Source organism: Octopus sinensis, linkage group LG18, assembly GCF_006345805.1.
Source record: "Octopus sinensis linkage group LG18, ASM634580v1, whole genome shotgun sequence".
Classification (NCBI taxonomy): domain Eukaryota; kingdom Metazoa; phylum Mollusca; class Cephalopoda; order Octopoda; family Octopodidae; genus Octopus; species Octopus sinensis.
In genome coordinates, this window is record NC_043014.1 from 24303632 (window position 1) to 24321656 (window position 18025).

The following is an 18025-nucleotide window of genomic DNA, read 5'->3' on the forward strand; positions in this document are numbered from 1 at the left end:
ACGAAATACCTCAAGTCTTTCATCCTCACGGCTCAAAACATTGGCAAATTTTTTGTTATCTTCCCCTCTGGCGAAATAAACCTGTCTCCTAACTTCCCTTTTGGCTGTCTGATACAATTCCCTGCTACCACCGTTCTTCCAGTCCTTCCAAGCCTGTCTCTTTTGTCTAATACCCTGTCAACACGGTGTTCCACCACCATGTTACTCTGGTTCGAGATGGTACTTTGCTCATCCACAGATCTGTTCAGTAGCTAGCTGTCAGCAGATTGTCTCGTAGGAATCTCCAGTTTCTTCCACATTAAGTGAAGCTGTATCCCCTTCTATTCGTCAAAGGCTTCGAGTAGTATGTCTCTAAATCTTGTCCATTTGCAGGATCCTTAAGCTTCTTCTGGCAACCATTTAGCTGATCCTGATGTCGTTATATATATAGTTATATATATATATATAATATATATGTATAGATATGTATATATATATGTATATATTATGTATGTATATATATATGTATATATATTGTATATATATATGTATATTATATGTATATATATGATGTATATATATATATTGATATATATAATAGTATGTGTTATATATATATGTATTACACACATCCATATATATATATACATCCATATATCTACATGTAAATTTAAAATAATAAGGGTGAAAAATTAAATATTAATTTGATTTATATTAATTGAAAACCAGTGGTGTAGCATATAAGACCATTGCGGATCTTCTAGCAAAATGGATGTCCACTGTTAATGGTTCATTCCTGTTATATAATAGTTCCACTTTTAAACTGAAAGCATCTGACATTACAATAGAGAGATGTTTTTGTTTCACTTTTAACACGTAATACTGAAATAGTGGAGAAGATATGATATTGCTGTGGGTTCGCCCTAGGCAAGAAGTTAAAAAAAGTTTTTGCCCATGACACTACATCGACAATAAGTAAGGCGTGTGTAAAATGTGAGTGAAATTGGTTGTATAGTTCTCAAGTTTTAGGGATTTACACAGACAGACAGACACACATTCTCAGTTATATATATATATATATATATTAATATGTAAAGTCATTGATACTCATGAGAGATAATAATGTTAGTGGCCACAAGCTTAAAACCATATAAGCAAAATTAATAGATATATATAGGAGTCAAATATACTTTTTGTGGCTTCAGAGTATTTTTGACTCCTATCTTTAGCAAAGCTAGTGCTTCACAGTGCCCTTGTCTTTGCACGGATTTTTGTCAGTGAACAGGTCACGGTCTTAAAGCGACGAAAATATTTTGACAAATTAAACTTAAATGTTGAAGTGAATCGAACGGCTTTTGTGTGTTTCTTAAATGGCTTACAAACACCTTCCACACTGCAATTGTTTTTTTTCAGCACACGATCTCAGATCAAATCACTTGCTATGCAGGAACATCTCATATATATATATATATATATATATATATATATATACACACACACACATAATAAGTGTGTATATACACACACACACACACACACACATATATATGCATATATATATATATATATATATATCATATTATTTATCATCGTTGGGTAAACATATATCATTAAGATAGTTAGGGACAAGAAGAATAAAGATCAGATGATTGATACCATAGGAAATAGCTAATACTTTAGATATTGGTCAGATAGAGTTTCAAGACTATAGGCACAGGGACAAATTAGTGAAGTTTTATAGTAATACAGAGAAACAAAACATAATCAATAACTTTCTATATCTCATTTTATATGAAATAAGTTAGTTAAATTTTTAAAAGATTGGTGTGAACAATGGATCAATAATTTTTGTTTATTAATAAGTTCGAGACATACACTTTAGATTTCTAGTGCCTCCATGCAACACAAAGTAAAACTTTATAAGGAAGTGTGGTATGTATAATCAACCACATAATAGAGTAATTAATATTTCTGTTAAGTGTCCAAATGAATTTTGCAAATGATGTATTATGTAATTTGTGTTTGTTATGTGATTATTCCTTCTGGATTTGAATTTTGACACTGCTGTACTAATATAATAGTATACTTTATCAGGTGTTTGAATGGAATAGTTATGTGCTAAGTTTGCTCTGAGATGCTAGTTATTAAATGGGCACTTATATTGGTTGTTACACTTACATATACTATTATGTTTATTAACTAGTATCTTATTAATTGTATTATTAGTAAAATTATTTTTAAGAGAAAACACTGAATCAGTAGTAATATTTATGTCAGACCAAGATGTATTGTTAACAAAGGAGCTGAAGTCAGACCTACCACTTGAATAATTAGAATCAACAGTGGATCCATCATACATAAAATGGATATCCATACAGTCTCCATTGCTCAAATTCCACACATTGTTTTTTCATGATTCTTGTAGGAATGCTGAAATGTTGCAATATCAAAGTTAACCCAGTGAACTTTTGACAAAAAGTACTTTTTAATACTTTTTTATATGTTAACCAGAAGAGGTAAGGCAATGCCTCTAGCCTTTCAGGCCTCTCCCAGATTTGTGAGATTGATATGACTGAAATCTGTTGGTCAGTTTCAGCAAGAAACATTTTAGAGAAAGAAATATGTCTTCTTTTTTGCATCTTTCTCATTCTCTCATTTTGCTCATCCTCCTTCTTTCTGCCTCTCCACCATTTTCTTCCCTCATACTGTAAATAAAATTCTAGTCTCTTCTCATTATCAAACTCACACATATCTTGCAAATCCACTTTTTGATTAATTTTATTGTTATGTTATGTTGTGTTGCATTGCAGGGCATTGAACTGGTGTTGGAGTTGATTGACTATTATTCCTTAAGAGTGGTACAGGCCTATATGAAACACATTCAGGTAAGAGTATTTTTTTTTTATCTGTACTGTTTTCTGTTGACTTCTCAGTGTACAAAAAGTAGTCAGGACCATCTCCTTGTAAACTTGTTCTCTATCCCTATTACAGATTAACTTATGATTTTAAAAATTCTTGTGCATGTAACGTCATCATTCTCCCTCATTATTTAATGTCTGTCATGCTTGCATGGATCAAATGGAATTTTTGGAGGCAGAATTTCTATGGTAGAATTACCCCTCTTGTTGGCAACCCTCAACTGTTTCCAAGCAGAGTAATATTTCCCCATGCCCAGACAAATTTTTCATGGAAGACTGGAAGCAAACAACTTCACTTGTATAACGAAGATGCTCATTTACAACCATCATGTGATGTCTAGACAAGGGCATATACAAACACACACATACACACATGCATGCATACATACATGTATGTATGTATGTATACATGCAACAGACTTCCATTTACTTCTACGAAATCCAATCACTGGGCTTTGTTTAGCCCAGGGCTTCAGTAGAAGAGGCTTACTCAAGGTGCAACACAGTGGGACTGAGCTCAAGACCACTTAGTTTAGAAGCAAACTTCTTGACCATACTTATGTGTGTGTGTGTGTGTGTGTGTGTGGTGTGTTGATGTTTGTGTGCATCTGATATATTAAAAAGAACATTAAATGTGTAGTCCTTTGGAAGTTATGCTTTGAATATTGAATCAAACAATCTTGTTACTACAATGGAATTGATTCTCCTTGAGTATTTAAGTGTGCATTTGTGTATGTGCAAATCACTCAGTTTCATATATATATATATATATATATATATATATATATATGTGTGTGTGTGTGTATGTATGTATAATTGAAAAAATTGGATGAAAAAGAAGGGTTATGGTTGGATATTAATTTTTTAATTACTACAATTGTTTCCATGCAACATAGTTCTCCAGATGTACAGATACTTGATTATGCAACTGTTTCCCCACATTATGAGATCTAGCTGTGTTTCCTCAGGTGATATATAAATATCGTCTCCATAAGTTTATGATCCTTGGCTTCAAGAACATCCTCTCTGTCTGTCATGGCCTGAATTTAGTAGTAGCCACTAAGATTATCAGTGTGTGTTGTTGCTAAAGGGTCATTGGAAAACTGTTTTGAATGTGTAGGTGTAGGTGATGGTGATTCTAGCACTGTTAATGTAGTTGCGATTTTAAAGAGATTGGCATTTTATTTCTTTGTACTGCTGATTTGCTCTTCATAGTAGGTTACACATGCAATTGTCCTTAGCTGACCTTTAAGATTCAATGCTCAGACACATATACACATGCACACTCACACACATACATATATATATATACACATGTGAATGTACATATGTGTGTGTCCAAGCATTGATTCTTAAAGAAGATAACCACTCTGAAATGCTTGTACCTCACAGTCTAGATAGGTGGTGCTGGAAACTGATTTAATTTAGGTATATTTACATTTGTCTACAGCGAAAAATTTTCCCCCATGACAAAACAGTGAAGGACTTGTTTACAAGTTGAAACGTACCACAACCATATGTGAACTGGTAATAACATTGTGTTAATATATGTATACATACATGCATACACACATACATATATATCTATACTCACTCACACATACTCATATATATAATGAATACTTATAAATATATATGCACATATATACATGTACATGCACACACACACACATATCTGAATATACATGCATACAGCTATACATACATATAAACACACACATACACAATCATAGATATGTATATATATACACACACACGTATAAATATATGTACATACATACACATACATAGATATGTGTATATTTATGTAAATAAAATAGAATGAAGTATTTAATAGACATGTATAAATGTGGATCAAATAAATAAATAAGGAAATGGGTGTAAAGTTTATGCATCTATATGTGCATATACATGTATGCATATACATATAAACATACATATATACACATACTCATGCATTTACAAATATATATATACAAGGCTTTGGTCGGCCCGAGACTATAGTAGAAGACACTGGCCCAGGTGCCACGCAGTGGGACTGAACCCGGAACCATGTGGTTGGTAAGCAAGCTACTTACCACACAGCCACTCCTGCACCTATATATATATATATATATATATATATATATATATATATATATATATATATGTATGCATATGTGCAAATTTGTATGTTTTGTTTTATGTATGTATTCTCATTCATAGAACTACATATAGTAGACATGCTCATATATATATTTCTTTACTACCCACAAGGGGCTACACACAGAGGGGACAAACAAGGACAGACAAAGGGATTAAGTCAATTATATCGACCCCAATGCGTAACTGGTACTTAAGAACCAGTTGGGTATCGTGGTGGATGTAAGCGACTACGCTCTTCCCCTACAACTTCGGGCCCTGTGCCTGTAGCAGAAAAGATTATCTTTATTGGGAGGTGAGCTGGCAGAAACGTTAGCATGCTGGGCGAAATGCCTAGCAGTATTTCGTCTGCCATTATGTTCTGAGTTCAAATTCCGCTGAGGTCAACTTTGCCTTTCATCCTTTCGGGGGTCGATTAATAAAGTACCAGTTACGCACTGGGGTCGTTGTAATCGACTTAATCCCTTTGTCTGTCCTTGCTTGTCTTCTCTGCGTTTAGCCCACTGTGGACAATAAAGAAATAAATACCTCTTCTTCTTCTCCTTCTTCCAATTCTTCTTCTTCTTCTTCTTTTCTTCTTCTTCTTTTTCTTCTTCTTTTTCTTCTTCTTCTTCTTTTTCTTCTTCTTTTTCTTCCTCTTCTCCTCCTCCTCCTTCTCCTTCTTCTTCGTCTTCTTCTTCGCATGCTGGGTGAAATTCTTAGTGATATTTCACCCGTTGCATTCTGAGTTCAAATTCCGTTGATGTCAACTTTGCCTTTCATCCTTTCGGGGGTCAATACAATAAGTACCAGTTACGCAATGGGCTCGATGTAATCGGCTCATCCCCACATCCCCCACCCCAAGCTGCTCTTGTTGCAAAAATTTGAAATTATCATCATCATCATCATCATTGTTATTATTATCATCATCATCAAGTTGGAAAGCTGGCAGAATCATTAGCATGCCTGACGAAATGCTGGTGGTAGTGGTGGTGGTGGTGACGGTGGTGGTGCTGGGTGGTTGTGATGGTGGTGTTGGTGACGGTGGTGGTGGTGACTGCGGTGGTGGTGGTGCTGTGTGGTGTCGATGGTAGTTTTAGTGGTGGAGGTGGTGGTTGAGGTGGTGGTGATGGGTTGACCTTTATGTCAGGTCAGTCTCCAACACAAGGGCCACTTTGTATGGAGCACACCCATATCAATCTCTCTCTCCTTCTTCCCCGGCTCTCTCCCCCTCTCACCCCTCCATCCCTCACTTATGCTCTATACATTCTCTATGCATTCACACACACCCGTACACACACACATTGAAACAGAAATACATATACCTAATATATTCATATACGCGTATATATATACATATGTATATATACATATGCATGTATATATATATATATATATATATATATATATGTATGTGTATATATAGATTTATACATATGTATACATGTGTTTGTTTATATTATACATACACATCATGTATCGCTCTTTCTCTCTCTCATACTCTATCTATATACACATACATACATACATGCATACATATATATATATATATATACACACACACACATACATATATATATATATATATATATATATACACACATACATATATATATATATACATACATATATATATATATACACACATACATATATATATATATACATACATATATATATATATGACTGGACTGGTGCAGCTTTCGGGCTCCCCAGACCCCAGTTGAACCGTCCAACCCATGCTAGCATGGAAAGCGGACGTTAAATGATGATGATGATGATGATGATGATATATATATATATATATATATATACGTACATATATATATATACACTAGCAGAATTGCCCGGCGTTGCTCGGGGCTGAATTGCTTGAAAGTACTGTTAATGATTGCACTGAATTATGATGATTATTCAGGCAAATATTGATATAAGCTTATGGTGAGAGATAAGGACTTAACGATCAAACGTGTGCCATTGCATTGTTTTGGGGGAACCAAATTTCTAATGAGCATTATAGGGGCACCAGCTTTAAGTTTGAGAAAGTGTGGTGGTAGTCCGGGGTGCTCAAAGGAATTGAGTACCTCTATTGGATAGTTGATGACGTCCTCTGGATCAGGAGTTGTATCGATAGACTGATATACATAGACTTCCCCAGGAATGAGTTTTAGCATTTCATCATTAATATGGTGAACAGTTTTATTCCTCGGGGCCAGTATAGCCTTTTTGCCAATCCATTCCATATTCTGATAATTAGCTTGTAGATCTGGGAACACTGCATCTCTGAGATCAGAAGGCGTCTTAACAATGGTACAAATGGAATCGATGGCAATATTACCATTTTCATCCCCTGGTATTTTGCCTTCGCCAAGTGCAAGGAGGGTGTGAGGAAATGCTGCTGATGTGATATTACGTCGCATATGAGCACGCATATTGGTGTGAAGTTTGAGAGTTACTTCCGTTTATTTTTTAAAATATGCATTAAAATGGAAAAAAATGATGGTAAATTATTTGTAAAATCATAGACTCATCGTAGACGCGCGCTAATACCCAGAAGGGCTCGATATGAATGACGACTATAAGATACCCGGTTTTGGTTAAACTGCATCGCAAAATGTGGGAGTAGTTAGGAATCTAAATCGGAGTAGACAGACACACAACCTTTCTTTTATATATAAATATTTTCGTCCTAAAAAACTTTGTATAGAGTGAATGGTTACCTCTATGGAAATATATACACACACGTTATACATACATGTGTGCATAGATGAATATATAAATACATTTATATATCTATATACACTTTTGGGCGATCTCTGTGCTACTTAGAGATAACTTTAGATCTTATTTTCGTCCTAAAAGACTTTGTGCGGAGTGAATGGTTACGTGTATGGAAATATATACACACACATTATACATACATCTGTGTATAGATGAATATATAAATACATTTAAATATCTATATACACTTTTGGGCGATTTTTCTGCTACTTGGATATAGGTCTTATATTCGTCCTAAAAATCTTTCCTGTCACACACTCACGCACACACACACACACACACACACACACACACACACTCACACACACGCACGGTAGTGAAATGTTACCTCTATGGAAATATATACACACACATTATACATACATCTGTGTATAGATGAATATATAAATACATTTAAATATCTATATACACTTTTGGTCGATCTTTCTGCTACTTGGATATAGGTCTTATATTCGTCGTAAAAAACTTTCCTGTCACACACTCACGCACACGCACACACACACACACACCTCCGCGCACCATCACACACACACACACACACCACACACACACACACACACTCACACACACGCACGGTAGTGAAATGTTACCTCTATGGAAATATATACACACACATTATACATACATCTGTGTATAGATGAATATATAAATACATTTAAATATCTATATACACTTTTGGTCGATCTTTCTGCTACTTGGATATAGGTCTTATATTCGTCGTAAAAAACTTTCCTGTCACACACTCACGCACACGCACACACACACACACACGCACCATCACACACACACACACACACACACACACATGCACACACACACGCACGTTAGCTTACAATTTTATTTATATATTTGCGTGTCTATGTGTGTAAAGAGGAAGTGGGAGGCAGAGTGAAAGAATCACTCACTACAGAAAGTGAATTACTTTCATTTTATTCGTTGCACACTGTGTGTGTGCGTTTGCGTGTGCTGTATCCCACACTAAGAGAAGCATTTGACTCATACACCACAATGTGAGTTTTCTCTAAATTTTGCTTAATTGGGGTTGAAATTTTAAAAAGTGGACCTGTCACGACCCGATGCATTCTACTCTTAAAAATGCTAGGTAAATTGTAATTGAAGAAATCCTATGATAAAATCTGCCTTTTATAATAAGAGATATATACACTCATATGTGCATATACATACATACGTATATGCATATATACGCACCTATAAAAGGATATGAAATAAGGGATGTAGAAATAAGAATTTCGGTATGTGAAGGGAGTGGGTGAATTATATGAAATGGACCTGCAATTGATAAATTTGGTGAGTTAAGTAAAATAAGAAACAACAGTAAAATATCTCTTATTGTCAGACAGGATGTTAACTGTTCTCTGGTATAGAAGTATGTAAAAGCCATGATGCAAAGTTCAGGAGTGAGTGGTGTGTAAACATCTCCTACAACAGTGGATTGTAGATGCATTGGCATTCAAAAATGTTGTCCAAACTGCATTGTGAAAAGGAGAAAGTGGGTTTCAAACTCTGGAAGATGTGAGGTAGCATGAGGTATAACAAGTGTATGCAAATAAAATACTTTATAGATTGTAGAGCTTGTAAACACACACACACACATGCATATATGCATGTATATAAAATATACATGAGCACATACATATACATGCGTACATACATGCACATACACACATGTATATACACACCTATAAAAATTATGAAATAAGGGATGTAGAAATAAGAAAAAGATGCAGAAATTTGACATGTGAAGGGAGTGGACTGAATTACATGGAATGAATCTAAAGTAGATAAATCAGGGGAGTTAAGTAAAATAATATATAACAGTGAATTGTCTCTTATTGACAAATGGGATGTTAGAATGTTCTCTGGTTTAGAAATAAGCCATGATATCCAAACTGTGTTGCGAGAAAGAGAAAGTGGGTTTCAACTGTTGAAGATATGAGGTATCATGGCATATAGCAACTGTAACAAAGGTCAGGTCCTGTATATGTGGATACTAGTAAAAAAAATATATAGTGCTGGTACAGATGATGGTTTATTGGTGAGGCAATGGGTTGACATATGAACATCCCAGGGATAGTTGAAGGAATATTAGATTGTTAACTCGCTGGTAGCTTGAAAAATTTTAGAAGGAAATCAACTCCCACTTGGAGTTTAATAGTTTGAGTGGTAGAGTAAAGGTGTTAAATTTTTCTGCTAAGCAGAGTTGGCACTTGCTACTGATGGAACATGCTGGAGCTGATTCTATGATAGTCCAATTAATGCTATAGTTAGCTTCTTTGTTTCTTAAACTCCAAATATAAATTGAGAAAGTTGTTGCAGATTATTTGTCTTCATGTTTGAAGGTATTTGTATGTTGAATATACTTCAATTTGAAAGTGTTCTCAGTAAGACCTATTTTGTATTTTTGCTGTCACTATTAGTAGCTGAAACTTCAGAGCAATAAACATTTTTTTAGGGCATTTACTGTAAAGAGAGCATGCACTGTTTTTAAGATGGTTGCATTGAAGTAAGGGTTCATTAGTAGTGGGTGGATTTAGTTTTTTTTCTATTCTAGCTAAAGAAGAGGCAAAATTGTCTATGCAGCTGTAACTAACTTTCATTAATAACCTTATGAAACTTGTGGCTGCTAGGAAAATATTTGCTTACTAAGTTCAGGAAGGTTCTGTCAGTATTCTGTTGTGGTAGATGAAGCCTTGCTTGAAAGGGTTGAACAATAGCTAAGCACAAACACTTGTGCATTTTCAGTAGAACTTGTTCCTTCACAAAGCACTATCAATCATGGCCTCCATAAGCTTGGCTTTGCAAACCGATGCTCTCAAGAAACTTTTCATGTACTGACCAGTGACCAGGCTCAACTATATATGAACATTTACAAACAACTACTAGCAAATTCTTGAGATTCCCATTTTTGAACTGAATTGTAACTGGGGATGAAAAATGGATCTATTTTTGTAATCCCAATAAGAGAAACCAATGGCTTCATTCTAGCCAAGCTTCAGAACCTTTGCCAAACAAGGGTGATTTGAACAGAAGGCCATGTTGTGTGTTTGGTGCTCCAGCGCACACTGCCACTATGACCAAGAGTGAACTTGAGGGTGGTGGAAGTATTGCCTCCTCATCCTGCCTACAGTCCAGACCTTGCACCATCAGATTAACACCTTTTCCAAGCCATGGCTTGATTCCTGCACAGATGAAGGTTCAACAATGAGGTTGAGGTTGAAAATGGGTGCAGAGAGTTTTTTTGTGGGGGGGGGGGTCTAAACCAGCCAAATGGTATGTGTAGAATTGAGATTCTGGTACAATGATGACACAAACAATATAATATGATGAGATAGATTTTGATGATTACATGGTTTTTATATGTAATTTGTTTGAGCAATTAGTAGATACTACTGTGAATTTTTGAAAATATTTAAATGTAATTTTCTTGGAGAGCATCCAAAATGAAACATTGATATCTCATTTGTGAAATTCAGCTGAATATTTTAAGAAATATGACAATTTGAATGGTCAATGAATTGGCCAAAATTTTGCCTAATTTGCCTAATTAGGCAAGTAGCTATATTTGTGATGTCGTATCTTTGAAACTGAGGTGATAATCAGCTTCAAATTAATAGTAACCATGATATAGTAGTTGCCTATTTTCTTCAGGTTCTTAGAAAGAAAACTTGGGGAGTGGGGGCAGTGTTTTAAATATTTATGTAAAGCCATTAGATTGTTAACATGTTGGAAGCTTGAAGAATTTTAGAAGGGACTTCCTTACGTGGGGACATGAGGAAATCAAGTCCCATTTAGAATTTAACAGTTTGAGTGGTTGAGTAAGGGTGTTACATGCAACAACAGTCAATTTTGCAGTGTTTTCAGACCTAGTTAAATCTAAAACTACAAGCCACACCAACTTGAGCTTTAGCACATTTATACTAAGTAAGGAGGTAAATAAATCCTGCAATTTTGGGATATGACACCATTTCAATAAAATTTTAATAGTCTATTAAAATTTTATTGAAATGGTGTCATATCCCAAAATTGCAGGATTTATTTACCTCCTTACTTAGTATAAATATGCTAAAGCTCAAGTTGGTGTGGCTTGTAGCTATAAATGGCAAAATTTCATATCAAGATGTCACTTAAGTTGGATTTTCTATTTAGATAAAGATTATTATTTTTTTTTTTGCATTAGTCTTGGAAATGAAAAAATTTTGGAAAATTTACAATTCCTCGCTCTCTCCCTTTCTCTCTCTATCTCTTTATTTATTTTCCAGACCAATTTTCAACAGTTTTGTTTGCACCACACACTTAAAAATGATGGGAGAAACTTTTCGAAAAAAAAAAAAGAAAGAAAAAAATTTGGAAATATTTTAAAATATAGAGATGTGTAATTTAAGGGAGATTTAACTATTGTTTCTATCTCATCCCAAAACCATCTGATACCTTCCTTAGAATTGCATGTAGACCTAGATTACAAAACAAACGAAATGTGAAAATTAATACCTTGTTTTAAGCATTAAAAATGTAAAATAAAGGCTTTAACATCTGTAAATCTGTAACTTACAGCAAACTTGTTAGCTAGGGAGAAGAGAGAAAAAAAACTCAAAATTAATATGTAAACACTAACTGTATTCAAAATCAGAAAAAAAAATCACATCTGGCTTTGTGCAATGAATATAATCTTTACTGGTGGAATTTGACCAATATTTCTTGAAGAAAAACTAAATTTGTATGTACAAGAATATCTGCTAGATTTACCTAATAGCCCTCCATATGTTAAAATAGCAAGAGAGAAAAAAACAACATTCTCAGTTTAATACATTTTTTGTAAAAATTTATGTTTACTTAGTAATTAGTTTGCCCATTTCTTGAAAACCTGGCTCAATTGCAATACTTGAAGTCTTGGATTTGTGTTCTGTTAGACCTCTTGCCACACACAAATACATTAGTTTGGCAAGTAGGATCAATATACCACCCTCTTTAGTGACTTTGTGCTTCTTCGCCATATCACAACCAGAAATATCAACAACCATATAGAATTCGTGAGAAATTTTTTTTCATCTTGAAGAAAATACGTCCTTTTTTAAGTGAAAATTAATAATGAAATTTTAACTTTTATATTTCGTAACAATTATCTGACCTAAACCATCAATTTTTTTGTCAAAATAAAGCAAAACGCTTCTTCTTCATGACAGTATGATTTTAACACAACTTGAGTTATGGTACTCAAGTGCATTAAACTAGAATGTGGGCTACTCTTCAGCAGTTACAAAAAAATGGGACAAACTTTGTAAATGCATGGAAATACCAGAGTGTTTGAGGGACCCTGACATATGTAACTGAAGGATTTTAATTAAAACTATATAAGAAGAAGGTTCACATCCATAACTTTCAAATGATATATAATTTTCCTTGGAAAATGAAAATGAAGCAAAAAGTGTGATTTTTTCAGGGTCAAACTCCATTGTACAGTATTCTGTAGTGGTACCTACTATTAATACTTTTGACTCAATCTGATGTGTGTGTGTGCTTGCAATTAGAGTTTAGCCTCAAGTCAACTCTTAAAGACCTATGATCAAGCACATTACAACCATGACCATCCAAGTATTATTTACCGTGTCTTTTCCATGTCTAAAGCAGTGGAAGTGTTTAACGGAGAATTAACTGGCTCCTATATGTAGCATATCAAGCAACTATATAGAGACATCTTCATTACTTATACACACACACACACACATATCATTCAACTACAGTAGTAGTTGAATAATATTCTTAAGGCTGCAATTTACTCACATGCAGCATCTTTCAGAGCTTTTCGTTAATTCAGTTCTTAACCAAATTGAAAACTGTTAACATTTTTGAAGATGACTAGTCCCTAGCTACATTTTGGCATAAAATAAATTGAGATTTGATCCAGTAGAAAAAAGTTTACATCAAAATTTGTAGCAATGTTATAGGAGAGTAAGTAATACCACCAATCAAGTTTAGATCTAAATAACTTTTTTTATTTTTAAAGTAAAATATATTTATCTTAGCTTCAATGATTCATAGTTTTGGTTCCATGCAACAAAACTTTGTATCAGAAAAGTTGTATCATAAAAAAAGATATAAGTAAGACAAAAAATTGGATTTAAGTATAACTAAAAAAACAAACTATATTTTAATTAAGCTTAAATAATAGAGCTCAATTCAAGGAATTTCATGGTATCGATCTCATATAATGAAGTTTTAAAAGAAAAACGTTATGAGTGTTTTTTTCTGAAATCTGAGGGTGATAATATACTTCTATACTTTTTTATGAATATAGTTCTATAAGAAGACTTTTAATATATGTCATTGGCATGATTGAGGTAAGGAAAAAATTATAAATGACACTGCTAATTGGTACATTTGACACATTATTAATTAGCGTAATAGCATAGCCTGGGAAAAACATGGATGACATAGAAAAATGCAAGCAAGAGAAATAATATTCTTAAGATTATAAACCTAGAAAATTACAGGACAAGTTATTACACTTGGAAAAGTTCAGAACAACTTATTATATTTCTTGTAAAGTATAGAACAAGAAAATTTTTACTTAAAATATTGCAGCTAAGGATAATATTTCAATATTAAAAATTATTTTACTTTAATTTACAAAGTAACATATAATTAAAAAAGGTAGCATCATTTTGTTAAAATATTGACACTAGAATACTTAAAAAATGAGAGCTGGAAGTACTAGTATGGCTAAAGTTTTATGCAAAGTAGAATAGTGTATATGGTAGGCAAATTCATTATGTAAAAAATAGGCATTGGATCCAAGACTATAAATGTGAAAACTTGACAATAATTCAAGCAAATTTTACTGTGAATTTGTTGTTATAGTTAGATTCTATTGCAATATATAACTAATTTTTGTATTATTCTATTTATTGTACTAACTAATTATGTACTACTATTATTTTTTACAACCTGTTTTCAAATTCCTAATTATTAATTAATAATTAAAACAATGAAGTTTTTAAAGTGCAAAAAATATTTTTATTGAGTTATTTTTCATTTTTAATAGAAGTAACAAGTAATAACAGATAGAAGCAATAACTTGTAATTAAATTTTTAGTTTTAATAAAAGCTAATATTTTCTAAATCTAAATATTTTATTTGAAATTTTATCCTTAGCTGCAATATTTTAAGTAAGAATTCTGAGTTCGGTTCCAGGCAGTGATCTGAATGATGATAATAATAATAATAATAATAATACCAACAACAACAACAATAATAACAACATCGAAAAACACCTTAGGAATGAGAACCCAGGTTCGAAATTTCCCCAAGACACCTGATGAAGGCTAGAGGGCATATCAGCTGAAATGTTGTGTTAACAACAAAGAAGATGAGGACAAATATCTGTCAAATGTAAATAATGTAAATAAAATTTTCTTGTTCTGTACTTTACCATATGTAATAAGTTGACCTGAACTTTTCCAAGTGTAATAACTTGTCCTGTAATTTTCCAGGTTTATAATCTTAAGAATATTATTTCTCTTGCTCACATTTTTCCATGTGTATATATATATATATATTCGCATTTAATGACACTTATAGTTTTCCTTTTTGGTGAAGCTTTGCAAACTGCTGTCTACATTAATTTTATATATATAGATATATATAAATAATTGAGATTCAGTTGAATTAGATACTTACATTGAAGCGCCAAGTTAATGCGGTATTATCCGTACAACTCAAAGTAAGGTGAATAAAATCAAATTAAAATAAGCAACAGGATATCAAGAGGTGATGCAGTATGACCGATTCAATAAATAAATAGAATGTTTTAATCAGTTAGACACATTAATATAATTTTACTCAAATTCTCTAATAGAGCAAGAAGAGGGAGAAAGTCCATGTTGCTACTAATGTGACTTAGAATATATTACACTTCTAAGAACTGTATGAAGTTTGTTAGGGCCATAGCTTGTAAAGGATTGTGGTTCACTTTTATTAGCATCTTGCCCCTTTAAAGGGGCACAATCATTTACAAGCTATGACCCTTACAAACTTCATACAGTTCTTAGAAGTGTAGTATATTCTGAGTCACATTAATAGTAACATGGACTTTCTCCCTCTTCTTGCTCTATTAGAGAATTTGAGTAAAATTATATTAATATGTCTAACTGATTAAAACATTCTATTTATTGATGCAACTGAGGATAGCCCTGTATTTAAACTGATGTAATGATTGCATTTTTCAATTAAATGGAGCCGCTTAATATCCTGTTGCTTATTTTAATATATACATATATAAATATATATATAAATTTAAATTTAACAATTAAGGATAACCTCTTAATAAGGAATCTTAAGAAATTATCAGGTAGATAGCGTGAAAAACCTCATAAGAGAAAAATTTCGAAAATAATTCTTTCTTATTGAACATATTAATTTATATATAGAGGGCATTATTATACATACATGCCTCACGCTAAGAGGGACATCAGTCATTTCTACCAAAACATTTTACTAATCATACCCAATGCAACTTTTCAAAGCAAGACATTTAAAAAATGAATTTAGTCTTGTATCACCTGTGATTTCGTACTTACCGCAGAATTGCGACCATACTCATCAGCAAGACTGATTCTGAATATATCATAAATAAACGACCTGTACCGTTGAAGTCGAACAGCCATCTGCTCTCTTCCAACGAAGCACATGGAGAAGTTTACATATCATACATCCGGTAAATGGCGGGCTTCTTCGAATTGCATTTCGGATAGGAAAATTTTTTTCGGAATAAATTTAAATTTAACAATTAAGGATAACCTCTTAATAAGGAATCTTAACAAGAAATTATCAGGTAGATAGCGTGAAAAACCTCATAAGAGAAAAATTTCGAAAATAATTCTTTCTTATTGAACATATTAATTTCTGATGTTCACAGCAAGTCAATATTTTTTTCTCTCCCTATCTTCCGTATCTCGCACAACTTACATACATTTGCCGCTAATCGTTTTTAAATGTTTGAACTTATACACTAACGAGCTTGCCTTCCCTATCTTATTCTTTCTCTACGAAATTTAATCCCTTAAGATACCCTCTATCTTTCTCTACGAAGTTTAATTCGATCTTCGCCACGCTTTCCCTATCTTTATCTTTCTCTACGAAGTTTAATTCGATCTTCGCCACGCTTTCCCTATCTTTATCTTTCTCTACGAAGTTTAATTCGATCTTCGCCACGCTTTCCCTATCTTTATCTTTCTCTACGAAGTTTAATCCGATCTTCGCCATTCGCGGTATCTTCTTCAAAAACGAAATCGCCATTACCATTCCCAAATTCAAACTTCCTTCTTCTCCAAATCAGAGACTTCCGGTCAATCCATCTAAAGGCACCTGGTCCCCGCCACCCCTATCATTCTTCCTGATCACTGATGTTCACAGCAAGTCAATATTTTTTTCTCTCCCTATCTTCCGTATCTCGCACAACTTACATACATTTGCCGCTAATCATTTTTAAATGTTTGAACTTATACACTAACGAGCTTGCCTTCCCTATCTTATTCTTTCTCTACGAAATTTAATCCCTTAAGGTACCCTCTATCTTTCTCTACGAAGTTTAATTCGATCTTCGCCATGCTTTCCCTATCTTTATCTTTCTCTACGAAGTTTAATTCGATCTTCGCCACGCTTTCCCTATCTTTATCTTTCTCTACGAAGTTTAATCCGATCTTCGCCATTCGCGGTGCTCCCGCCCTTTCCCACCCCCACCACCAATACCGGTGAACACTGTTCACACCATCTACACCGGATATTCCCTCCTCCCTCCTCCTCCACCACCATCACGTGTCTCTCCCTCCTACCCCTCCTCCTCACATGCTTTCACTGTGTACTACACCTCCCCCCACCAAGACAAGCAACTAGCGCCACAGCTCATCAACCGCCCCACTGATCTTACGTTCCTCCTGTTTTGAATCTGTCACCGCCTCAACCGGCTATCTCCTTCCAGTCCCCCCCCTCGTGATATCCTATGTTTTTATCTCTTACGAACCTGTTCCAACCCCTCCCTGTCATCGTTCTTCCTTACCCCAACCTTCCCTGCTGGTGCTTCCCTATATTACCTGCACCCCCCCACTTTCTCTCCCTCTCTTCTCACTGGTGGAACCTTTCTCAGCTGGACCCCCCCCCCCAACTCAACTCTAGAATATCTGTGTTTTTCCTCCTTCCTACACTGCCTAATT

At 34.0% G+C, this 18025-nt stretch overlaps 1 protein-coding gene across 1 annotated transcript in view; it reads left to right on the plus strand.

Annotated features, from left to right (window-relative positions):
* Window positions 1-18025, plus strand: part of LOC115221209 (5-oxoprolinase) — a 180558-nt gene that overhangs the window by 128320 nt on the left and 34213 nt on the right. Inside the window, 1 exon segment of the mRNA XM_036510593.1 lies at window positions 2790-2864. Coding sequence (XP_036366486.1) covers window positions 2790-2864 — 75 coding nt within the window.